This window comes from Pristiophorus japonicus, chromosome 22 (genome assembly GCF_044704955.1).
Source record: "Pristiophorus japonicus isolate sPriJap1 chromosome 22, sPriJap1.hap1, whole genome shotgun sequence".
In the NCBI taxonomy this organism is placed as follows: domain Eukaryota; kingdom Metazoa; phylum Chordata; class Chondrichthyes; family Pristiophoridae; genus Pristiophorus; species Pristiophorus japonicus.
Window position 1 is genome coordinate 59,138,931 of NC_091998.1, and position 27,237 is coordinate 59,166,167.

Here is a 27,237-nt window from a genome sequence, read left to right on the forward strand (position 1 = left end):
TCTTGAAGTTCTGTACCTGGTTAAATTCTCGAAGACTAGATGCACTGGGTACTTTGGCATTGAAAATGTTCAAGCAAGTCGAGGTTTGTTCAAGTGGGTGTTGAGCCCTGCTGCTGCTCTGTTAAGTTTCTGTGACCAGACAAGTTGAGCCTTGGCACAGACAAAGTGTTTATCCCAGAATTGGCTCCAGTTGTGAAGGTGATGTATAATATGCAAAACTTTAAGTAAATACTGCAAGGCAATATAATAGAAACTGATATATACCTGCTATGCTTAGAGGTTTCTGGAGGTAGTTTATAAAATACATGCATAAATTCAATGGCCTGTCTCACCAACTGTCCTCTTTGTCCTTCTGAATTTACTGTTTCAGATCTCGTAGAGGTGATGCAAATGACCAGATTCACATCTTTGGAAAGGGGGAGGAAGTGTAGCTGCGATAATGAAATATTTTTAAGATTCTGCCAATTTCTAACTGCCTGCACCACAGAAAGTCCAGCATTTTGTTTTTATTCTGACATTGATATTTAAAATGAATACAGCCCAAACTGTTTGGATCTTGATGCACAGGTCTACTTTGTACTGGGGTGGTGGGATATTTGCTTTCCTCGAGACAGCTAGTTGTGTTTTAGTTGCAGCTTGTACTTGTATTTAATAAAGCTACAACCTATCACAACACTTCTACAACTTCATCCTGCACGCTGCTTTCTTCTTAACGTTTCCAGTGTTTTGGCTTTATTTTCTGTAATGTACTATTCCTATTTTGCCTTAGGAAGCAGCTTAATGAGTGGTTGGCTTCCAGAGGGAAAACCTACAAACGTCCCCCCATGCCAACCCCTTTAAAATCCGCAGTAAAGTCTGTTAAAAAGAATTTGGAGCATTCTTTCTGGGAGGCGATTGAGGAGGAAGAACAGAACAGCCTGGCCGATCAGGTGAACCACATGTTGGATGACTGCATGAAGTTACAGGAGAAGGTATGGAAGTTCCACAGGGAAAGTCATTGGTGTTATTCCATACTCAAAGCTCTCATTGTCACTCTCTAGTAACAGGATGAGTGCTAGAGGTGTACTGTGTTATACAATGTGTTAAAATAGAAATTTATCTCATATTAAAAGTTGCGGGGCAAGGGGGACATCTTGTACGTCAGCTATGACAACAGGTGAGGGGAGCAATTACTTTGCCATTCCCTTCCCAGCAGGCAGTAGCTGCAGAATGTGTACAGGGTCTGCTATTCCCCCTAATGTTGCGGCTCGAATAGCTTCAGAACATTTGTGTCTGAGCTGTTGTCTCGGTGCTCCAGGAAGCAGAAACTGTTGCTCAATTTTGCTTTACTTTTATAAACTAGTTCACTCCTTAAATCAAAACCGTCCAACTGTGCAGGTGCCCTTAAACTTGCCCAATATCCTTTGACCGATTAAACCCAGTGTTCTCTATGTTTAAACACTGGTGTATTCAGCAGCTGTAAGTTGACTGGAACTCCTCAGCATGGTTTTTCGGATGGATAATGTTCCTTTTGAATGGTAGACATTCTACTCCTTGTTCTCCACTGGTGGTGGGTCTGTTGGATTGTTGTTCATGTCTATCTGTCACTGTGTCTAACTGGAAAGTTCACAGTTTGCTCTCTCTCCCGTCAGGGTCTCCCTTCCGAGCAGGTGTCTGCAGCACTGCAAAATGTTCCGGAGGGTAACAAGTTTGCTAAGTACTGGATCTGCCGAGCCCGTCTGCTGGAATCAGCTGGCACAATGGATGCTGTCGTTGCCCTGTTTGAGCAGGCTGTTCACAATGGTGCAGAGGTAAGGATACCAAGTTATAAAGTTCCGAGTACCAAGCTCTACAGTTTACTATTTGTCCTTCACCTATACACTTAGAAATACCTGTTCTTCAGTTTATATGAAGGGCCATTTGAAAGAATGGTGACAAAAGTTCAGTTAATATGTGGTGAGCACCACTGACCCATTCATGTGCAGTTTGAGCCTGGGCCCAGGCCAGTTTGGATGCCACTTTTTTGTGAAATGGAAAGTTTAATACAAAAGGTGGATTGCTGGATGAAGAAGGGAGGTGTTCACTTGAAGCAGCAAACACCATATTAATTATTTGGATCAACCGGCTGCATTTAGTTCGAGTTGAGGTTGATTCCTCCTGTAATGCACAGAACATTCGTCTGATGGTCCATTCACCCCCATTCTACAGAAATCAGGATTATATTTATATCTAGAACTCCTGTATAAACCAAAGTCAGCCGTATGTTAATGCTATGAAACCTAGACATGGTGTAGTACTGAACCGTACAGATTTTAAGGTCTCGTGTTTAATCCAGACACTAGGGCAGCCAATCTCAGCTGGGATGGTGGTATGGACTTTAGAATTGGCCTCAGTATCCCTGCGTTAAGGGGTGTCTAGGGAGGCACATGGAAAGTGCAGAAAGAAACCAGGGTTCCTGCTTCTGATGACTACAGCAACCCCTGCTGGGAAATGCATGCGTGTATGCATATGGGGTGGGAAGGGGAGGGGATATGGGGAGAGGAGAGAAGAGAAAAGTGGAAATGTTCATTTAACTATATCTTCTGTCTTGCTGGTCTGTTCTCACTCTGTGTGGCGGAGTTTTGTTTAAGGCCAGGCAAGAATTTCACTGAAATTCTTATTGTAAATTTGCAAGCTGTGTTTAATACTAAAGCAACATACTGCGGATGCTGGAAATCTGAAATAAAAACTCAATGCTAGAAATATTCAGCAGATCAGGCAGCAGCTGTGGAGAGAGAAACCGAGTTAACAGTTCTGCAGAAAGGTCATCGGCCTGAAACAATAACTCTGTTTCTCTCTCCACGATGCTGCCTGACCTGCTGAGCAATGTCCCCTATAAGCTGTGTGGTCGTACAGCGCTCCAGGGGCCTCTCTCAGCCGGCTTGTCGATGAGAAACTGAGCATGCGTTGTATTTTGAATGGTCTGCGTAACCCCTTAAAGGTGCCAAACAAAATTACAGGGCACATTGTTGCTGAGTGTTTCCAGCATTTTTTGTTTTAAATGCTGCGTGACAGAACTGCAGCCCGTTAACATTTACACACGCATGCACACCATTTGTCCAGCTCATAATTTCACGAAGTATTGCATTGTTTTTGTACTTGGTGACAATATTAAGGGGCAGATTTTCAAAGTCCTTGTTTGTGATGAGTCTCGCGAGCACAAATCAAAATCTATTTCCTGATGCGTGCGTGCATTGGTAGCGACTCAATCTATCCTTGCATGTTCTGTAGAATAGGCTGAGAGCAAAATGCTCAAGCACAATTGCACTGTTGCCAATCCACATTGCCCTGTTACATTGTCAATGCACAACCCTCCTTGTCCTGTTCGTTACAATACAATAACTCTGGCTTCCTTTGTTTCAGCCTGTCGAAGAGCTGCGATCTGCACTTGTTGAAACTATCATGAGGAACGCAAACTCTCAAACAGCCTGCACAGGTAAGTTCATAGCAATAAACCTGAGGTAACTGATCATGGGTGATTTTAACCTTCATATTGAATGGATAAAGCAAATTGGCCGGGGTAGCCTTGAGAAGTAGTTCATAGAATGTATCCGGGATAGCTTCCTTGAACAGTATGTTGCGGAACCAACCAGGGAGCAGGCTATCTTGGATCTAGTACTGTGTAATGAGGCAGGATTAATAAATTATCTCGTAGTAAAAGATCCTCTAGGAATGAGTGACTATAATAGGGTTGAATTTCAAATTCAGTTGGAGGGTGAGAAAGTTGGTTCTCAAACCAGTGTCCTAAGCTTAAATAAAAGAGACTACAAAGGTATGAGGGCAGAGTTGGCTAAAGTGGACTGGAAAAATAGACTACAGAATGGGACGGTTGATGAGCAGTGGCAGACATTTAAGGAGATACTTCATAACTCGCAACAAAAATATATCCCAATGAGAAGGAAAGACTAAGAGAAGGGATAACCATCCGTGGCTTACTGTAAGGGGGTGGTCCCGGGGGTCAGGTTCACCTCTGACCTACTTGAGCAGTTCGAATCGCTCCCACTCCCTTGGGTTCTAGACTCTGGGTTTATTTGGGGGATATGACAAAGTGCAAAGGACAACTGGTTTGGTGCAAAAGAACTTTGTATTTTCTTGTCTTTAATAAAGTCAATGTCAAACTTACAATCACTCTAATAAAGAACAATACATTACACATTCAAAGGGGGTTACAGTAAAAATTACACCTCCCACCTCCCAATACCTAATTCTCGCTAGGGCAGGCAGGGACTATGCTTACCAATCGTTTATGGCCAGTTTGCGGTAGTTCGCGATTTTGGGGTTTGTTGGATTCTGTAGGTTCTGCTTGCCGTACCCCGAACGTCGGAGAAGACTTCTTAATGCACAATCTTCAGTTGGGTTGAGTCCGCTGATGCGGTAAGGCGCGTTTTGGATCTATGGGGTAAGTACCCTGTTTTCTTCGTTAGAAATAGGTTCAAAGTCTCTTTAGATAATGTTTTCACCTGTTGGTAGTCAGGCCTTAGATTGTAGAGTGGAAACTTTTCGATTCTTCGGTTTCTTCCCGTTGGAGTTTTGTTTCGAGTTTGGTCGATCGCGGTGGTTTTTCGTTGGGACCACGTTGGCTGTGGTCGGTTGCTGCCGCGATGGTGGTGGTCTTTCTTCCTTCAGGACTTCGAGGCTGGAGAAGTTAGTTTACAACTGTCGCGTTGGTTTCTCTCCCTGTCTTGATGGCATAGTCGTAGTATAGCGCGAGCAATATGGCATACCCTCTGTTAAAACGTGACCAGTTATTCGGTTTGAGTTGTTCTAATCTTGGCGCCAAATCAGTTCAGAATTCTTTGTTTAAATTTGGCGGGCTTGACTCTCCTTTGTAATATTTTGGCAGGCTCGTTAAAAGTTAATATGTTTTGGGTCGGTTGATGTTCGAAAAATGTTTGCTGATGGAAATATTAGCTTGGTAATCGCAATGTCCTTTTGTGCTTAGTTTTTCGCATACAGGCTGGATTGGGCCTCTTTGTGATGTATATGCTGAAACGGTTTTCCAGATTCAGGTTGATGGTTGGCTATCTCTGGGTTATTTGTTGTAATGTTAATGTCTCTTGTGAAGAACGATTCTCGAATACCCATTTCTCCAGAAAAGTTACGTTAGTCCCAACACCCAGACAGCCTCAATAATCAAGTTGTCTCCTGTTAGTTCTTTAAGCCCGCCCACAGCCTTGAATTTGTCTTTTAAAAGTCCACAATTCGATGAAAGTTCATAGTTTCTTCCATAAGCACTTTAGAGTTCCAAACTTTCCGGTAGATAGTCCCAAATTAAATTTCCTTTCGAATGAGCCCAAACACGTTGGGTGGGGTGGGTGGGGGTTCTTGTGAATTTTGCATCCTTTCACTTACTAAGGAAATAAGGTATGGTATCAAATTGAAAACAAAGGCATACAATATGGCCAAGACTAGTGGGAGGCTAGAGGATTGGGAAATTTTTAAAAGACAGCAGAGAAGATTAAAAAAAAAAAAAATGATAGAGGGGGAAGATAGATTACGAAAGTAAACTAGCACGGAATGCAAAAACAGATAGTAAGAGTTTCTACTTGTACATAAAATGGAAAAGAGTGGCTAAAGTAAATGTTGGTCCCCTGGAGGATGAGACTGGGGAATTAATAATGGAGAACAGGGAAATGGCAGAGACGTTGAACAAATATTTTGTATCGGTCTTCACGGTAGAAGACACTAAAAACATCCCGATAATCAAGGTGCTATAAGTAGGGAGGAACTTGATACAATCACTATCACTAATGAAGTAGTACTTGATAAAATAATGGGACTAAAGGTGGACAAGAGAAGTGGCTGCAGAGATAGTGGATGCATTGGTTGTAATTACCAAAATTCCCTGGATTCTGGGGTGGTCCCAGCAGATTAGAAAACTGCAAATGCAATGCCCCTATTTTAAAAAAGGAGGCAGACAAAAAGCAGGAAACTAGACCAGTTAGCCTTACATCTGTCGTTGGGAAAATGCTGCATTCCATTATTAAGGAAGCAGTAGCGGGACATTTGGAAAAGCATGATTTAATCAAGCAGAGTCAGCATGGTTTCATGAAAGGGAAATCATCATGTTTGACAAATTTGCTGGAGTTCTTTGAGGATGTAACGAGCAGGGTGGATAAGGGGGAACCAGTGGATGTGGTGTTTTGGATTTCCAGAAGGCATTCGATAAGGTGCCACATAAAAGGTTACTGCACAAGATAAAAGTTTACCGGGTTGGGGGTAATATATTAGCATGGATAGAGGATTGGCTAACTAACGGAAAACATCGTCTGGATAAATGGGTCATTTTCCGGTTGGCAAACTGACTAGTGGGGTGCCGCAGGGATCGTTGTTGGGGCTCAACTATTTACAATCTATATTAATGACTTGGATGAAGGGACCGAGTGTAATGTAGCCAAATTTGCTGATGATACAAAGATACAAAGATGGGTGGAAAAGCAAATTGTGAGGAGGACACAAAAAAGCTGCAAAGGGATATAGACAGGCTAAGTGAGTGGGCAAAAATTTGGCAGATGGAGTATAATGTGGGAAAATGTGAGGTTATCCACTTTGACAGAAATAATAGAAAAGCAAATTATAATTGAAATGAAGAAAAATTGCAAAGTGCTGCAGTACAGAGACCTGGGGGTCCTTGTGCATGAAACACAAAAAGTTAGTATGCAGGTACAGCAAGTAATCAGGAAGGCAAATGGAATGTTGGCCTTTATTCCCCTTGCAATAGAGTATAAAAGCAGAGAAATCTTGCTACAACTCTACAGGGTATTGGTGAGGCCACACCTGGAGTACTGCGTACAGCTTTAGTCTCCGTATTTAAGGAAAGATATACTTGCATTGGAGGCTATTCAGAGAAGGTTCACTGGGTTGATTCCGGAGATGAGGGGGTTGACTTAGGAAGATAGGTTGAGCCTATACACATTGGAGTTCAGAAGAATGAGAGGTGATTTTATTGAAATATATAAGATAATGAGGGGATTTAACAAGGTGGATGCAGAGAGGATATTTCCACTCATAGGGGAAACTAAAACTAGGGGACATAGTCTTAGAATAAGGGGCCGTCCATTTAAAACTGAGATGAGGAGAAATTTCTTCTCTCATCTAAATCTATGAAATGCTCTGCCCCAGAGAGCTGTGGTCATTGAATATATTTAAGGCTGAGATAGACAGATTTTTGAGTGATAAGGGAGCGAAGGGTTATGGGGAGCGGGCAGGAATGTGGAGCTGAGGCCATTATCAGATCAGCCATGATTTTATTGAATGGCGGAGCAGACCGATTCCTGCTCCTATTATGTTTTTATAAGTGCACTCCTTGAACTGAAGGAATTAACGTCAGTTTTTGGCATGGGGTCCCTTCTTCTTCCAAAAAAAAACTGTTATAAATTATTTGTTTTAAAATTTAATTTTAAAAAGTTGCTGTGGTAACATGGATACACATCAGGAATGTGGAGTTTGTTTTTGGCTGTTGTGATCAGCCAAGTCATCAGGAAGGAGCAAACCTTATGTGTTAGAAGAGGCAGCTAATGATCATCTTGTGTTTGCTTATTGGAATATAATTAAATCCTGTTTTATAGCTCCAGGTACTGTGCTCTTGCTAAATAAAGTCTTCTACAGCAGTGAGTAGCTGAGCATTGCAGATCAGAAAGATTGCAGATTTGACACCCTATCGGTGCTGAGTTAGTTCATCTTGGCGGTGTGGCAGGAGAGCAGCCAGCATCCAGTTGTACAGGGCTTTGGTGAGACCACACCTTGAGTATTGGTTGCAGTTTTGGTCTCCTAATCTGAGAAAGGACGTGGTTGCTATTGAGGGAGTGCAGCGAAGGTTCACCAGACTGATTCCCGGGTTGGCAGGACTGACATATGAGGAAAGACCGTATCGGCTAGGCTTATACTCACTGAAATTTAGAAGAATGAGCGGGGATCTCATAGAAACATGTAAAATCTGACGGGACTGGGCAGGTTAGATGCAGGAAGAATGTTCCCGATGTTGGGGAAGTCCAGAACCAGGGGTCACAGTCTAAAGATAAGGGGTAAGCCATATAGGACCGAGATGAGGAGCAACATTTTCACCCAGAGAATTGTGAACCTATGGAATTCTCTGCCACAGAAAGTTGTTGAGTCCAGTTCGTTGGACATATTCAAAAGGGAGTTAGATGTGGCCCTTGCGGCTAAAGGGATCAGGGGGGATGGAGAGAAGGCAGGGGCGGGGTACTGAATTTGCATGATCAGCCAATGGCGGTGCAGGCTTGAAAGGCCTGCTCCTGCACCTATTTTTTATGTTTATCCCCACCCCTGGCTCAGGGACGAGCTGTGCTCCTGTTCCTGATTGCTGTTGGTGACCTTTATTCAAAAGTGGATGTCCTGTGAGGGCAGGATCAGGCTGGGCTTTTTCACTTCCTCCTCCCCTCGTGTTGGATAGTATGATACTCATTGTGTAGTCTGTGTGAAGAATGGGCGCTTGTGCAAGGTACTGGAGAGTGGCTTAGTGCCAGCTGAATGAGAAAATACTGTACCTGGATTGGCTGCCCATGTGACGCCAGCTCAAGCATACAGGCGTCCTGACGTGCATGCGCTGCGATGCGCAGGGAGAGGAGGCCTCGGGACCGGGATCGCTGGTGGCTGTGCCCAGCAAGAGTTTATGGCCCTGAAATACCGGTCCTCTGCATCCCACAGGCGCTCAGCAGAAAATGGTAAAGGTGCGCACCTACCTTATCCTGCTGCGATCCCGGTCCTGAGGTCGCCTCCTCCCTGTGCATCGCAGCGCGTGCACGTCGGTGTGTCCGTATGCTGGAGCTGGAGTCACATGACATTGGCAGCCAATCCAGGTACATTATTTCCTCATTCATAATAATGTGAACTCAATAAGTAGTTCTCATTATGATTGAGAAACACCATCCACCGTCGCCCCCCCCCCCCCCCCCAACACTCTCACAAAAAAAAAATAGAAAAAATACATCACATATTTAAGATGAATTTAAATTAAAGTTAATAAATGTCTTAGAAAAAATATTTTTTTTTTTCAGATTTAAAAAGAAAATGTTAATTATGGTTTAAGATAAACTTAGCTTAGTGGGCAGGGTTTTTAAACATTAAAATGTGTTTTTAAAATTTTATTTTACTATGTTTTCGTATGCTTTAAAATCCTTTCGCTGGTCAAAGTAGGCTCTGCGCCTGCTTTTACTAGGCACAAGAGTTTTCAGGATATTCGCAGGGCAAGAGATGGGCAAATACCGCAATCTTGCCCACGCGAATGTCCTGGCTGTGGGGATATGGGAGGATCTGTCAAGCCAGAGCTTGACAGATCAGAAAAGCCGGTTTTCGGTGCATGCGCATTGCGCGCTGACAACCGGCTTTTGCGATGCCTTCCCGGGTCCGTACACACTCAGTACGGCCCTGGGGAGGCCGGAATTTCTGCCCCAATACCAGGAGAGCAAAGGTGGAAATTTGTGTGTATGAACTGTTGTTTATTGATTTTTAAGTAACGAGGATAGTGTTTCTCAAACAGGTTCATCTCCCCTTTTTAGTTCCAAGGTCAGTCCTTTCCCTTCCTGTATAACTCGTATGACTTCTCTTGTTTAAATATTGTAGTTGAGTGGAATGTTTAATGGCTACAGTACATGTCTAGAGATGTGCTGAGGAGACTGTTAAGTCCTGACTCTAATGTACTGACTTACACGAGACACATGCTGAAGTCAAGGTCACTCAGGACCTGCACCTTTAATTCCAGCTCTCCAGTGCTGCACTTGCCTGAGACCTCTCTTTATATACCTCAGTGGGACAGGTATGGAGTGTCTCCTGCAAGTGCACCCCTGGTGGTACAGTATGCTTATTGTTGCAGGTCATATCCAGTTACAGTCATGTATAGCATGGTAAGATACAGTTATATACACTAATGTGAGTTACATGACAGAGATCGCACGTGGAGTATTGTGTCCTGTTCTCGTCATCATGCTCTGAAAAGGACTTGCATACATTGAAGTGGGTTTAGAGAAGGAGAAAAACATTTCTATGCAAGGGCAATGAGCTGTAAGGAAACATTAGAAAATTGAGCTTGCAGTGTGGGAAGAAGGTTGTTTAGGGGACTTTCATCCAGATACATCAAATATTAACTGATGGAGAGAATGGAGTGATAGTGATGGAGGAGCCTTTGCCCTTTCTCTTGTCCAATGGGTACGAGGTTCTTACTCCATGTGTGGACCAAGAGCAGGGACTGCAGGGAAGATGAGCAAACTGACCACAGGGGACCATTCAAGTTGGGGGAGTAAGAAGAAATGTTGTAGTGGTAGGAGACAGTATAGTTAGGGGGGATAGATACAATTCTCTGCAGCCGAGAGTGAGAGTCCCGAAGGCTGTGTTGCCTGCATGGGTTAAGGACATCTCCTTTGGGCTGGAGAGGACCTTGGAGTGAGAGGGGAAAGACCCAGTTGTTGTGGTCCATGTAGGTAGGACAAAGGTTCTGCTGAGAGAGTATGAACAGCTAGGGGCTAAATTAAAAAGCAGAATCACAAAGTTAATGATTTCTGGATTACTACCTGAGCCACGAGCAAATTTGCATAGGGTAAATAAGATCAGAGAGATGAACGCGTAGCTCAAAGATTGGTGTGGGAGAAATGGGTTTTGATTCATGGGGCACTGGCACCAGTACTGGGAGAAGAGGGAGCTGTTCCTTCGGGATGGGCTTCACTTGAACCAGGCTGGGGCCAGTGTTCTAGTGAATCGAATAACTAGGGCTGTAGATAGGGCTTTAAACTAAATAGTGGGGGGGAGGGATCAGGTGAGCGTAAATTTAAAAATTCAAAAAGAAAGGAAAAGGCAATAGTGCAGGGTAGCAATAGGGGTAATGATAATCAGAGTGTGACAGGAAGGGACAGAGCGTATAAACATAAGAGCGCACCAGAAAGTGGGGTCAGAGTAGGGGAAAATGGTAAAAAGACAAAATTAGAAGCTTTTCCTGAATGCACACAGCATTCGTAACAAGATAGATGAGTTGACGGCACAAATAGAAATAAATGGGTACGATCTGATAGACACTACAGAGACATGGTTGCAAGGTGAACAAGGCTGGGAACTGAATATTCGGGAGTATTTGCCATTTCAGAAGGATAGGCAGAAAGGAAAAGGAGGTAGGGTAGCTCTGTTAATAAAGGATAAGATTATTGCAGTCGTGAGAAATGATATTGGCTCAGAAGATCAAGATGTAGAATCAGTTTGGGTGGTGATAAGAAATAATAAGGGAAAGGAGTCACTGGCTATAGTTTACAGGGCCCTAACAGTAGCTACACTGTAGCACAGATATAAATCAAGAAATAATGGAGGCTTGTAAGACAGGTATGGCAATAGTCATGGATGATTTTAATCTTTTTCTTGATTGGACAAATCAAATTGGCAATGGCAGCCTCGAGGAAGAGTTCATAGTGCATTCGGGATGGTTTCTTAGAAAAATAAGTTGTTGAACCAACCAGGGAGTAGACTGTTTTAGATCTGGTAATATGTAATGAGACTGGATTAATTACTGATCTCATAGTAAAGGATCCTCTTGGGAAGAGTGATCATAGCATGGTAGAATTTCAAATTCAGTTTGAGGGTGAGAAAGCTACGTCTCAAACTAGTGTCCTGAACTTAATAAAGACAATTACAAAGTTTATGAGGATAGAGTTGGCTAAAGTGGACTGGGAAAATAGATTAAAGGGTAAGGCAGTTGATGAACAGTGGTAAACATTTAAGGAGATATTTCATAACTCTCAGCAAAGATATATTCCAGTGAGACTCTGAGAAGGATGAACCATTTGTGGCTAACTAAGAAAGCGAAGGCATACAATGTTGCAGAAATAGTGGAAGGCCAGAGGATTGGAAAATTTTTAGAAACCAGCAAAGGACAACTAAAAAAATAATAGAGAGAAGATAGTTTGAGAGTAAACTAGCATGAAATATAAAAGCAGACAGTAAGACCTTCTACAGGTATATAAAAAGGAAGAGAGTAGCTAAAGTAAATGTTGGTCCCTTAGAGGGTGAGACTGGGGAATTAATAATGGGAAACGGAAATGGCAGAGACTTTGAACAAATATTTTGTATTGGTCTTCACGGTAAAAGGCACTAAAAGCATCCCAATAATTGATAATTGAGGGGCTATTGGGAGAGGGAAACTTAAAACAATCACTCACTAGAGAAAAAGTACCAGGCAAACTAATGGGACTAAAGGTGGACCTGATGGCCTGCATCCCAGGGTCTTAAAAGATGAATGCAGAGATAGTGGATTCATTGATTGTAATCTCCCAGAGTTCCCTGGATTTTGGAGTGGTCCCAACAGATTGGAAAACCGCAAATGTAATGTCCCTATTTAAGAAAGGTGGGAGACACAAATCCTATTTCTTATGTTCTTATGAGCCCTGAATATTACTCGTGTAAGTTAGGCCAAAGCAGAAATTTTAAATTGGCAAAAAATAGACTGGAGATTTTGGATGCTAGAGGCATGGACTTCTATTGGTCTTTTCTCAACTTTGCCTGTTCTTGTACTCTGACAGAAAAGGAAGATAATGCAACTGACTATTTCGGAGAGTCTGACGCAGTCACGCATCTTACAACGACAATGAGGATTTTATGTGACAAAATGGGTGGGCACGGTTCATCTGTGGTCAAATACAGAGTCACCGCAACACCTCAAGTGCTCAGGTAAGGGAATTGAATCAGTCTTTTCCAGTGGGTGTAGAAAGAAGCAAGAAATTTAACAGTTGGAGTTGCTCCCAAGAGATAACGTACAAAAATTACTTTTAAAATTTGGTTTAGTCCAGGTGGTACGCCTCAAGGTCGATCCTGCCCATGATTTGAAACATTGTACGTTATCCTGTCTTTTTAGAAATAATTGTCAAAGGCTAGGGAAGCAGAGGATAAGATTAGAATAGAGTGTTGCTATTTAGTTGGATTGATGAAGTAAATGTCTAAATTACCAGAACCTGGACCTCACCCAGGTATGAGATCAGGATCCAGGAAGCAATAGTGGGCACTGCAGTATGTGTGTGGAGGACTGGAATATGGAGACCTTGGTTCCCAGTCCCACGGCTGCTCTGATCTGTCTGGCTATAACAAATATTGAGTAAACCTCATGCATTGGGTGCACAGGAATTGGTGCATTATAATCAGGCTGCACTGTATCCGGGGGACTTCAAAACTTCAACTGGAATCATAATTATCATCACTCTGGTTTGCAGCCTTTTGAATCGTATGATTCCTTCATAGAATATTGTATGGTATTTGCCACTATTCAGATTTTCGAATTCAGTTGCTGTCTTTGATCTTTTGTGATTCTGGCTGCCCTTCACATTTCCATCCCAGCTACACGGGCCCCAGGCCTATTCTGACGGTATCAGGCGGTTTATATGAAAATGCACAGTGGGGCAATCGGAAGCTGACACCTGTTTCAGATGCTGAGTGACCGATGTATTTGCAGCGTTTACAGCTTTCTTTCTACTTTCATTTCATTCGCTCCCATCACCAAGACAACCTGTTTCCATCCCCATAACATCGCCCATCTCCGCCCCTGCCTCCACTCCTGTTGCTGAAACTCTCAGCCGTACCTTTGTTACTTACAGATGCGACTATTCCAATGCTCTCCTGGTCGGCCTTGCACCCTCCCTAAACTTGAGCTCATCCAAAACTCTGCTGCCCATACTCTAACTCCGTTTGCCGATCACTACGATTCTGAATTGCGTACTTCACCAATGGGAGCATGGTGTGTGTGCGACGTTTCCAGCCTTCTCTGTTTTGCAAGGAGTGCCGTCCAGTGTTGATTATGTTAAGCTTTCTCGGATCCTCCATGGGCCCAAGTGGTTGTTGGTCGGCCTCGAAGGCTACATCAATCTGAAGGGGACCTTGCTCAGGATGCCTGCAGGGCTCTCTCTGCGTCGATGTCATCATCTGACTGTGTGAAAGATAGAAACATAGAAAAATAGGAGGAGGAGTAGGCCATTCAGCCCTTCGAGCCTGCACCACCATTCAATAAGATCATGGCTGATCATTCCCTCAGTACCCCTTTCCCGCGTTCTCTCCATATCCCTTGATCCCTTTAGCCGTAAGGGCCATATCTTAACTCCCTCTTGAATATATCCAATGAACTGGCATCAACAACTCTCTGCGGCAGGGAATTCCACAGGTTAACAACTCTGAGTGAAAAAGTTTCTCCTCATCTCAGTCCTAAATGGCCTACCCCTTATCCTAAGACTGTGTCCCCTGGTTCTGGACTTCCCCAACATCGGGAACATTCTTCCTGCATCTAACTTGTCCAATCCCGTCAGAATCTTGTACGTTTCTATGAGATCTCCTCTCATCCTTCTAAACTCCAGTGTATAAAGGCCCAGTTGATCCAGTCTCTCCTCATATGTCAGTCCAGCCATCCCTGGAATCAATCTGGTGAACCTTCGCTGCACTCCCTCAATAGCAAGAACGTCCTTCCTCAGATTAGGAGACCAAAACTGAACACAATATTCCAGGTGAGGCCTCACCAAGGCCCTGTACAACTGCAGTAAGACCTCCCTGCTCCTATACTCAAATCCTCTAGCTATGAAGGCCAACATACCATTTGCCTTCTTCACCGCCTGCTGTACCTGCATGACAACTTTCAATGACTGATGAACCATGACACCCAGGTCTCATTGCACCTCCCGTTTTCCTAATCTGCCACCATTCAGATAATCTGCCTTTGTGTTTTTGCCCCCAAAGTGGATAACCTCACATTTATCCACATTATACTGCATCTGCCATGCATTTACCCACTCACCTCACCTGTCCAAGTCACCCTGCAGCCTCTTAGCGTCCTCCTCACAGGTCACACCTCCACCCAGTTTAGTGTCATCTGCAAACTTGGAGATATTACACTCAATTCCTTCATCTAAATCATTAATGTATATTGTAAAAAGCTGGGGTCCCAGCACTGAGCCCTGTGGCACTCCACTAGTCACTGCCTGCAATTCTGAAAAGGACCCGCTTATCCCGACTCGCTGCCTCCTATCTGCCAACCAGTTCTCTATCCACGACAGTACATTACCCCCAATACCATGTGCTTTGATTTTGCACAACAATCTCTTGTGCGGGACCTTGTCAAAAGCCTTTTGAAAGTCCAAATACACCACATCCACTGGTTCTCCCTTGTCCACTCTGCTAGTTACATCCTTAAAAAAACTCCAGAAGATTCGTCAAGCATGATTTCCCTTTCACAAATCCATGCTGACTTGGACCGATCCTGTCACTGCTTTCCAAATGCGTTGCTATTTCATCCTTAATGATTGATTCCAACATTTTCCCCACTACTGATGTCAGACTAACTGGTCTATAATTACCCGTTTTCTCTCTCCCTCATTTTTTAAAAAGTGGTGTTACATTAGCTACCCTCCAGTCCATAGGAACTGATCCAGAGTCGACAGACTGTTGGAAAATGATCACCAATGCATCCACTATTTCTAGGGCCACTTTCTTAAGTACTCTGGGATGCAGACTATCAGGCCCCGGGATTTAACAGCCTTCAATGCCATCAATTTCCCTAACACAATTTCCCGCCTAATAAGGATATCCTTCAGTTCCTCCTCCTCACTAGAATCTCAGTCCCCTAGTATCTCCGGAAGGTTATTTGTGTCTTCCTTCGTGAAGACAGAACCAAAGTATTTGTTCAATTGGTCTGCCATTTCTTTGTTCCCCATTATAAATTCACCTGAATCCGACTGCAAGGGACCTACAATTTGTCATCACTAATCTTTTTCTCTTCACATATCTATAGAAGCTTTTGCAGTCAGTTTTTATGTTCCTGGCAAGCTTCTTCTCGTACTCTAGTTTCCCCCTCTTAATTAAACCCTTAGTCCTCCTCTGCTGCATTCTAAATTTCTCTGTCCTCAGGTTTGCTGCTTTTTCTGGCCAATCTATATGCCTCTCCCTTGGATTTAACACTATCCTTAATTTCCCTTGTTAATCATGGTTGAGCAACCTTCCCCGTTTTATTTTTACTCCAGACAGGGATGTACAATTGTTGAAGTTCATCCATGTGATTTTTAAATGTTTGCCATTGCCTATCCACCGTCAACCCTTTAAGTATCATTTGCCAGTCTACTCTAGCCAATTCATGCCTCATACCGTCGAAGTTATCTTTCCTTAAGTTCAGGACCCTAGTTTCTGAATTAACTATCACTCTCCATCTTAATAAAGAATTCTACCATATTATGGTCACTCTTCCCCAAGGGACCTCGCACAACAAGATTGCTAATTAGTCCTTTCTCATTACACATCACCCAGTCTAGGATGGCCAGTTTTCTAGTTGGTTCCTCGACATATTGGTCAAGAAAACCATCCCTAATACACTCCAGAAAATCCTCATCCACCGCATTGCTACCAGTTTGGTTAGCCCAATCAATATGTAGATTAAATTCACCCATGATATCTGCTGTACCTTTATTGCAAACTTAATTCTTGTTTAATACTGTTCCCAATCTCACTACTACTGTTTGGTGGTCTGTACACAACTCCTACTAGCGTTTTCTGCCCTTGGGTATTCCGCAGATCCACCCATACCGATTCTACATCATCCAAGCTAATGTCCCTCCTTACTATTGCATTAATTTCCTCTTTAACCAGCAACGCCACCCTGCCTCCTTTTCCTCTCTGTCTATCCTTCCTAAATGTTGAATACCCCTGGATGTTGAGTTCCCAGCCTTGGTCACCCTGGAGACATGTCTCCGTGATGCCAATTACATCATATCCGTTAACTGCTATCTGCGCAGTTTATTCCGAATACTCCTCACATTGAGACACAGAGCCTTCAGGCTTGTCTTTTTAACATACTTTGCCCCTTTAGAATTTTGCTGTAATGTGGCCCTTTTTGTTTTTTGCCATGGATTTCTCTGCCCTCCACTTTTACTATTCTCCTTTCTATCTTTAGCTTCTGCCTCCATTTTATTTCCCTTTGTCTCCCCACATAGGTTCCCATCCCCTGCCATATTAGTTTAACTCCTCCCCAACAGCACTAGCAAAAACTACCCGTAGGACATTGGTTCCGGTCCTGTCAGTCATCAGAGACTGATGGTTTATGAGAAAGCAAATTGTATGGTGTGCCTTCTGATGTAGCCCGTTCCTCGCATAGTTTTACCAACAGACTCCAAGTATTTATCTGAGCCACCATTTGCCAAAGACACCCAGTGTTGATTGGCCACAAACTGTTGCGGCCCAGATGTATGTTCCATATGTCAGTGAGATAACGAGACAGCTATATAATCTGATCATGGTTGCTATTTGGATTCTTAACTTCCTCAACTGTCATTCACATGCACACTTTCAAAGCGTCCATGATCAGGGCAGTAACCTCAGCTCTCTGTGGCTTCTTCCTTCCCCAGCCACACAGCGCTGAGGCTACTGCCCTAACAAAAGTTAACTGAGCACAGATCGGGCAATCAAACCTCAACTGTGTGCTTTTTGTGTTGCACCGGGGTGTCGGGCAGCTTCTCATTACTTTCATTAATACTGTCTGTTGTTTAGTAATGTTTTATGTGGGAATATTTTCTGTGGTCCTGTTCACACACTGTTGACTATTCTTAATGGAAAGTTCTGTACAAAAGTATTGGTCCTAGTTTAACCTGATCAATGATGGCTCTGCTGGCCATTTTGACACTGGTGTTTCTTTTGGCTCAGTTGGTAGAATGCTCGCCTCTGAGTTAGAAGATCATCTGTTCAAGCCCCACTCCAGAGACTTAAACACATCAAATACTGAGGCAGTACTGCACTATTTAAGGTTTTGTTTTTTGGATCAGACATTAAACCGGTCTACCCTCAGATGGACATAAATGATCCCATGACAGTATTTTGAACAGGTGCTGGGGAGTTCTCCCTGTATCCTAGCCAATATTTATCCCTCAACTAACATCACTAAAACAGATTGCCTGGTCATTTATCTTTGTGGGGTCATTTATCTTAGTGTCCTTTGTGGGGTCTTGCTGTGTGCAAACTGCGACTGCACTTCCCCATGGTAAACAATGCCTACACTTCAAAAGTAATTAATTAGCTGTGAAGCTATTTGGGATGTCCTGAGGTTGTCAAAGGCGCTATAGAAATGCAAGTTTTTGTATTCTTCCATTGGTCCAACCTGATGCTCTTCCATCATATCCCATTCTGGATGTTGTACTTGTTGCTCAGTTATGAGGTCATTCTTTTTGCCATGATCTAAACGTGCATGCTGAATTCTGAGCTTTCCTTCCTCTCCAGGTCTTACGTAGGTGGGGATTGCTGGGAATTAAATGGGCAAAATGGTGTTACGTTTTCAAAATGCAATTTTCTTTGCAGAGGAAAAGAAGCTGTGAGCAGAATCCGATCTGTTGGGCGACAAGATCTGAAGTTCCTCACCCCGGTCCGCCGCTCTGTACGCATTGAGCATGTGTCTGCTGCACACCCGGAGATGCTGAGAGAGCATGACTGCTGTGTGAGCTCACTGAATGAACTTTTAGCTGTGGAGGAGGCTGAAACATTTGTTTATAGAGAAAACCAGGCTCTACTGGGAGAATGACAAATGTGACTCTCTCAGGCATTTGTGTATGTACTTAAACCCTTCTGTTCTTTTATAAACTTGTTTGAAGTAATTTTCAATGTATATAATAAACGACTGAATATAAGAATCAGTCCATATCCATCTCATTGAAACATAGAAAATAGGTGCAAGAGCAGGCCATTCGGCCCTTCGAGCTTGCACCACCATTCAATATGATCATGCAACTTCAGTACCCCACTCCTGCCTTCTCTCCATACCCCATGATCGCTTTAGCCGTAACGGCCACATCGAACTCCCTTTTGAATATATCCAACGAACAGGACTCAACAACTTTCTGTGGTAAAAAAAATTCCATAGGTTCACAATTCTCTGGGTGAAAAAGTTTCTCCTCATCTCGGTCCTAAATGGCTTACCCCTTATCCTTAGACTGTGACCCCTGGTTCTGGACTTCCCCAACATCGGGAACATTCTTCCTGCATCTAACCTGTCCAATCCCGTCAGAATTTTATATGCTTCTATGAGATCCACTCTCATTCTTCTAAATTCCAGTGAATATAAGCCTAGTCGATCCAGTCTTTCTTCATATGTCAGTCCTGCCATCCCGGGAATCAGTCTGGTGAACCTTCGCTGTACTCCCTCAATAGCAAGAATGACCTTCTTCAGATTAGGAGACCACAACTGTACACAATATTCAAGGTGTGGTCTCACCAAGGCCCTGTACAACTGCAGGAAGACATTCCTGCTCCTATACTCAATTCCTCTCGCTATGAAGGCCAACATGCCATTTGCCGCCTTCACCGCCTGCTGTATCTGCATGCCTACTTTCAATGACTGATGTACCATGACACCCAGGTCTCGTTGCATCTCCCCTTTTACTAATCTGTCACCATTCAGATAATATTCTGCCTTCCTGTTTTTGCCACCAAAGTGGATAACCTCACACTTATCCACATTATACTGCATCTGCCATGCATTTGCCCACTCACCTAACCTGTCCAAGTCACCCTGCAGCCTCTTAGCATCCTCCTTACAGCTCACACTGCCAACCAGCTTAGTGTCATTTGCAAACTTGGAGATATTACATTCAATTCCTTTTGTCTAAATCATTAATATATATTGTAAATAGCTGGGGTCTCAGCACTGAACCTTGCGGTACCCCACTAGTCACTGCCTGCCATTCTGAAAAGGACCCGTTTATACCCAATCTTTGCTTCCTGTCTGCCAACCAGTTCTCTATCCATGTCAATACATTACCCCCAATCCCATATGCCTTAATTTTGCACACTAATCTCTTGTGTGGGACCTTGTCAAAAGTCCTTTGAAAATCCAAATACACCACATCCACTGGTTCTCCCTTATCCACTTTACTAGTTACATCCTCAAATTCTAGAAGATTTGTCAAGCATGTTTTCCCTTTCATAAATTCATGCTGACTTGGACTGATCCTGTCACTGCTTTCCAAATGCGCTGCTATTGCATCTTGAATAATTGAATAACCGACATGCCATCATATGTCTCCTTGGGCAGGCCGTATTCTGTTTTACAAACACTAACGTTCCAGTAATGCTAGTTCTTACCTGTTGGGAGGCTCTTTATTACTTAATATTCAACCTGAACCTCAACGGTAAACATTGAAAGCACTTATTGTGCCCTGCTGTCCCTTGTCAGTTTGATATATAATTCCTCCCCCCACCCACCAGCTTCATTGTAACCTCTTCTCCGAATATTTCAAGTTTCAAATGCTTCAGTTTATCTGTTCCATCAGCCTGTGATGGAGGAGGGTCTCTTGCAGTTTGCACTTTCTCCCAACACTTGCACTCATATTCACAGTTGAACAGCCGAATCCCTCCAGTTCCATCGGAGTAAAATAACACATTGGCCAATTGATGCAGACTAAAAGGACTTAGTAATTTTTTTTTCCAGACATGAAATATACAGTAGCACAACACGGTACTTAAACAAAACTCCATCAGCAATAGAGATTGCTTTCTTTGATAAGTCTTTGGATGTCTCTCTTGTAGACCTGTAAGATGAGTTGAACTATAGAGATGACAGGCGATATATCGTTGGAAGCTCTGGTCAGGGTCAAGTAGGGCACTGAGAGCTGTGAATAGTCTGGTTCAGCCTGAGACATTGGCCGGGATGAGAAATGGAATCTGTCAAGTGTACAGATTGTGTAGGGGGCCAAAGGCGATGACTCTGGTTTTATTCATGTTTAGCTGTAAGTAATTGTGGCTCATCCAAGACTGGACAGCAGTCTGACAATGTAGTAGCAGTGAAAGTGTCAAGGAAGGTGGTAGAGATGTAGATCTGGGTGTCAACAATGTAATATGTGGAAGCTGACCCCATGTCGTCAGATGAAGTCGCTAAGTGGTGAGAATTGAAGGCTGTTACTGAAGAATCTCTGGCTACGGTCAGATGGATAGTGGACGAGGGCAGCTCCGCTGGGATGGATAGTGGACGAGGGCAGCTCCGCTGGGATGGATAGTGGACGAGGGCAGCTCCGCTGGGATGGATAGTGGACGAGGGCAGCTCCGCTGGGATGGATAGTGGACGAGGGCAGCTCCGCTGGGATGGATAGTGGACGAGGGCAGCTCCGCTGGGATGGATAGTGGACGAGGGCAGCTCCGCTGGGATGGATAGTGGACGAGGGCAGCTCCGCTGGGATGGATAGTGGACGAGGGCAGCTCCGCTGGGATGGATAGTGGACGAGGAGGATGTGCTGGACTATATCAAATGCTGCAGAGAGAACGAATGGGGATCATGCACCACAGTTGGAGGATTTTGTTTGAGACTTTTGTTGAAATCATTCTTGTGCTGTGGCAGAGGTTGTGGGAAAACTGAGCACTGACTTTGGAGAGGAAAGGGAGGATGGAGATGGGGTGGTAATTTGCAAGGACAGAAGAGTCGAGGGTTTTGGAGGAAGTAGGTGTCGACAGCTATTTTGAAAAGTACGGGGACAGTACCTGAAGAGGGAACCATTTACAATGTCAACTAGCATGTAGCCCAGGAACAGAAGTCTTTCTGCTTGTTTGTTAAATTGGGTAGCATATGGAATTAAAGTTTTAACGAGAGTGAATTAAGGATAAAGGGCAGCACCACGCAACAAAAGATAAAATGCTCCATAGTATTGAAAAAAAAATGACTGCTTCTATTTATTCTTCAAGCTCTCTTTGAATTTGTTGGTTGGGCTGTGGAGGCTATTGAGAGGTTTGCTCGTTGGACTGGGCCCAGATTGGGAATCTGAGCCATTGAGTGACTGGAAAATCTGCTGTAAAGTTTAACAAAGGAAACCCCTTTTATAAAAGGCTTCCATCACCTGGAACGTGGTGTTCTAGAATGACTTTGGTTTATGTGCAGGACTCTGAAGTTTCAAGTGGCCAGCAAGTCATCCTACAGAACAGTTCAATTAAAGGGGCACAACTGATCTCAGCGAGGTTAGTGGTCGGAGTGCTGCAATTGACCTTGACACACGTGGATTAGTGAAATGGAAAATAAGCCAGGGTTCCTGTTCCTGATCATTTCTCGCATCATGCTAGGCTGTGATTCTTCTCCCTGAATCAAATAAGCTGCCAACATGCATGCCACATAATGAATAGCTGCCTGGACTTGGAGCGCTGCCAGTGTCTGGAATCGTGCTTCCAACAAGGAGTTACTGCCTTCAGAAGAGAAAATCAGGCAAAAATAACTGCGAGTAAGAATACTAATAAACTTACAGCTAAAATCAAGAACTGAACAGAACACAATTCAACACACCATTTTTATTTAACCAAAGTTATGAATATACAAATGATGCAACTGTCACAAATACCAGCTTTTACAGTCTTAGTATCCACAGAGCTTCCAATGTTGAATGTATAATTGGGATGACACCAGTGTAAAGATTCACAATTTCTTGATCAGGTGTCTGGTTAACTGGCCGCCTCTAAGTGTAAAATCAGGGCTGATATTCATATGCTTACTGCCCCGATTGGGCAGGCAGTATTATCGCAACGCCTACTGCTAGCCTCATTCACACAGCAAACCCAAATCGGCCCCTATGTCTCTGGATTTCTTCCTTGGTGTTTCATCCACAGTCTTCCTGATTTGCTGTTCGTTTTTCACCAACATCAGGGAAGTCCCAGTTAATATACTTGAAAAATGTAATCCTCTACACTGCGCTTATATTGCTGTATACTACACCCAGTATTTGATATGTACTCTTGGTATAAGCTAAACTATTATAGTCTGTACTATCCCTTTGAATGCAAAAAGCTCCAACTTGTATACCTTAACTTGTCTTGCATACCTTCGCCATGAAATCTGACCACTCTCCATCCAAGTTCAATTTCCAAATCAAGCAGGCACAAAAGTTTAAACATTGATTGCTGTTAAATTTTTCACATCGGCATATAACTAAGTTAGCAAATGACATTATTGCCAAACTGTCCTGAACTCAAGTCCCAGTATTGTTTGATTAATGGGCAAGGAGTTTGGCTTGAATCTCTTCACTTATCTTTGTCAAACATTACTTTTTATATAAAATATACAATGTGGAGAAATTAACCTTAGAGCTATATTTACTGCATCTTCTCTTAAAATAGGTGCATTTAAAAAAAAAAAGAAACCATGCTTGTATCTAAGCAGGATATCCAAAGCTAAAATTGGTTTATACATTTGAAAATCACACCAACTTCTTACTTGCAAGTAACAGATTTTTTAAAAATTTGTTCTTGGGATGTGGGCGAGGCTGCATTTATTGTCCACCCTTGGGTGTCATGAGAAGGCGATGGTTGGCTTCAGTCCTTGTTCCAACAATGGTGTTAGAAGAGAGATTCCAGGATTTTGACCCAGTGATGCTGAAGGAATGGTAGTATATGTCCAAGTCCGTATGATGTATTCCTTGGAGGTGAACTTGAAGTTCCGATGATTTTGCTGCTCTTGTCCTTTGTGCAAGTTGTGGACCTGGGAACTGCTGTCAAAGTAAGATTGGCGAGTCTCTGCAGCGCATCCTGTGATAGTAAATAGTGCAGCCGCAGTGTACTGGTGGCGGAGAGGATGAATACTGAGTTCAAAGGAAAGGGCGCCAAACAAGTGGATTGCCAAGTCTTGGATGTTGTCAAGCTTCTTGAGTGTTGCTGGCTGACCCCATCCAGACAAATGGCGATTATTCTATTACATTTGTAACTTGCAGATGGTTGAGAAGCTTTGAGGAGTCAGGTGAGCCAACCATGGAAGATGGGAGTATAATGTAGGAAAATGTGAGGTTATCCATTTTGGCAAAAATAATAGAAAAGCAAATTATAATTTAAAAGGAGAAAAATTGCAAAATGCTGCAGTACAGAGAGACCTGGGGTCCTTGTGCATGAAACACAAAAAGTTAGTATGCAGGTACAGCAAGTAATCGGGAAGGCAAATAGAATTTTGGCCTTTATTGCAAGGGGGATAGAGTATAAAAGCAGAGAAGTCCTGCTACAACTGTACAGGGTATTGGTGAGGCCAAACCTGGAGTACTGCGTACAGTTTTGGGCTCCGTATTTAAGGAAGGATATACTTGCATTGGAGGCTGTTCAGAGAAGGTTCACCGGGTTGATTCTGGAGATGAGTGGGTTGAGTAGGTTGGGCCTATAGACATTGGAGTTCAGAAGAATGAGAGATGATATTGAAACATAAGACAATGAGGGGGCTGGACAAGGTGGATGCAGAGGATATTTCCACTCATAAGGGAAACTAAAACTAGGGGACATAGTCTTAGAAGGCTGGATCATTGTTTATCTCTGCCTTAAATATATTCAGAGTTTTGAGCAATAAGGGAATAAAGGGTTATGGGGAGCGGGCAGGGAAGTGGAGCTGAGTCCATGATCAGATCAGCCATGATCTTACTAAATGGCTGAGCAGGCTTGAGGGGCCAAATGGCCTACTCCTCCTTATGTTCATTGTAATGTAGCCCCTACTCTTGTAGCCATGATATTGATGTGTTTGGACCAATTATGATCCCTGCCAAGCTGTTGATGGTGAGGAGTTAGCACTGGTAGTACTGTTGAATGTCGGAAAGGTAGTTGGACTTTTTCTTGTGGAAGATGGTTGTTGATTGGGACTTGAAAGGTAAAAATATTTCCTGCCACTTGTCATGCAAGCTTGGATGTTGTCCAGCTCCTGAAGTTGGCTGACAAGGTTCATTATTGGAAGAGTTGTGATGGTACAGGGCCATAAGAAGAGGGAATGGGAGTGCTCATTTCAGAAAGAAGAGAGAGAAAGACTTGCATTTATATAGGACCTTTCACAAACTTGGAATATCCCAAATTGCTTTATAGTTAAGTATAGTCACTGTTATAGTGTAGGAAACGTGGCAGCAAATGTTTGCACAGCAAGCTCCTACAAACAACAATGTGATAATGATCAGGTAATCTTTTTTCAGTGATGTTGGTTGAGGGATAAATATTGGCCAGCATACTGCAAACAACCCTGCTCCTTTTCAAATTGGTGCTGTGGCATATTTTACATTCATTTGAGAGGGCAGACTGGGTCTTTGGTTTAATGTCATCTGAAAGATGGCACCTCCGACAATGCAGCACTCCCTCAGTACTGCACAGAATTGTCAGCCTAGATTATATGCTCAAACCTCTAGTGGGACTTGAACCCACAACCTTCTGACTTTTGAGGCGAGGGTGCTACCCACCAAGCAGCAATCAACAAACTGAGTACTGAGCTACACAGACAAACAGCAGAGCACAAGTCAAAGAAAAGATTTTATCAAAACTGTAAAGTGCTCTGGTCAAACTGTACCTCGAGTACTCATTCTAGTCCTGGTTGCTCAGACGCAAGATATTCAGGTGCTGGAAAGCAGACATTAGCCACTGGCTTGAACCTTAGTATCGGAGTTTGGGTTGTGGGAAAAGGTAGAAAGGAAGCATCCAAGAGGCGATTGTAGCGAGAGGATTTGAGTATAGGAGCAGGGAGGTCTTACTACAGGTATACAGGGCCTTGGTGAGGCCACACCTTGAATATTGTGTGCAGTTTTGGTCTCCTAATCTGAGGAAGGACATTCTTGCTATTGAGGGAGTGCAACGAAGATTCACCAGACTGATTTGCGGGATGACAGGACTGACATGAAGAAAGACTGGATCGACTAGGCTTATAGTCAATGGAATTTAGAAGAATGAGGGGGATCTCATAGAAACATATAAAATTCTGATGGGATTGGACAGGTTAGATGCAGGAAGAATGTTCCTGATGTTGGGGAAGTCCAGAATGGAGAGAAAGCAGGAATAGGGTACCGAAGTGCATGATCAGCTATGATCATATTGAATGGTGCTGCAGGCTCGAAGGGCCGAATGGCCTACTCCTGCACCTATTTTCTATGTAGCAGTATATCAGATAGGTATGAGAATGAAAAAGGTTAATCTAAAATGCTACTTTAAAATAAATTGTGAGGGTAGGAAAAGGACATGGGTTAAACTAGTAAAGGGTATATTTCGGATAGATACGGCATCATTCTTCACACGGGTGACCAATATTTGAATAAACCTCCAGATAGAGTAGAGGAGGCAAAAAACACTGTAGTTATTTAAGGTGGAATTGGATTCGGGTGTGACTACTGCCTCCTCCTCCTCATCGATCTTCTGAGAGGAGGATTATTGTTAATTCTAAAATATTTGGCTTCCATTTTATTTTTGTCATTGTCAATTGTCACCACATCCTTTGCCATGTGGATAAACCAACCTGTTTTGACACATGATTCAAATTGAGTCCGCGCCGTTGAATCCGACTTCAAAATGAATTGGAAGCCCTTGGAATTTTGACTGGCATCCTGGAAAGAGGAAAATAAAGAAATGATCGTAGGGTTTTCTGTATTTGTAGTTAATTCTCCATACACAAGGATAAAAATTCCATAGATCCTTTTCAGTAGGTGGGGTTTCTTTGTCTGCTGCCCATTTCAGCAGTCTGTATGTCCTGTCGTATGCTTCTATCCTCCTCACTGTTAACTACATTTGAGTTTTGTGTCAGCTGCAAACTTTGAAATGACGCCCTGTATACCCAAGTCCATGTCATTATTATATATCAACAAGAGCAGTGGGGAGCACCACTCTATACTTCCATCCAGTCTGAGAAACAGCTGTTCACCACTACTAGCTTTCTGTCCCTGAGCCAATTATGTATCCACACAGCCACTGCCTCTTTAATCCCACAAACTTCAATTTTGCCTACTACTTTTCAATGGGATGGAAATCTGGAGGATCGAGGTGCTGCTCCCCATGCCTGGATTGCATCCAGTTCCACATCCCGCCCCCCCCCCCCCACAGCTTTCCTGAATTTCTACTCATCATTTCTCCACTCCCCATATTTTTCTGTCGCACGCATGATCTCATCTTGGTTCAAGCCTCAGTTTTGTGCTGTATTCCTGTAACTGCGTATAAGTAAATCACAAGTAACATCTGCTTTGAGGAAATCACACTGGCCAACTGATATCAGTCCTGTGGCAAAATCATCGCAAATCGTTTTTTTTTAAAAAAGAGGGGCCAAAATTAAAATGGATTTACTTCGTGCGACTGACGGTGGAAATCGGCCGTTACCCTGAATCAACGTGTAACCGGGGTTTCTGTCAATCTTCTGCCAAGGTTATGCCCATTGACCGGGAGAGCCCCCAAGGAAATTCCTTTTGATATGGGGAAGCAACTTCTTTCATTCCCAAGCTTCTAAACAAACCTTGCTCAACTGTTGAATTCATATTGCAG

At 43.3% G+C, this 27,237-nt stretch overlaps 1 protein-coding gene across 1 annotated transcript in view; it reads left to right on the forward strand.

The window, feature by feature from the left end:
* Positions 1 to 18,650, forward strand: part of LOC139235069 (uncharacterized) — a 70,830-nt gene extending 52,180 nt beyond the window's left edge. The window contains exons 5-9 of the mRNA XM_070866197.1: positions 770 to 971; positions 1,632 to 1,790; positions 3,382 to 3,454; positions 12,534 to 12,681; positions 18,322 to 18,650. Coding sequence (XP_070722298.1) covers positions 770 to 971; positions 1,632 to 1,790; positions 3,382 to 3,454; positions 12,534 to 12,681; positions 18,322 to 18,541 — 802 coding nt within the window. The 3' untranslated portion in view covers positions 18,542 to 18,650. The remainder of the gene's footprint in view (positions 1 to 769; positions 972 to 1,631; positions 1,791 to 3,381; positions 3,455 to 12,533; positions 12,682 to 18,321) is intronic.
* Positions 18,651 to 27,237: the final 8,587 nt, after the last annotated feature.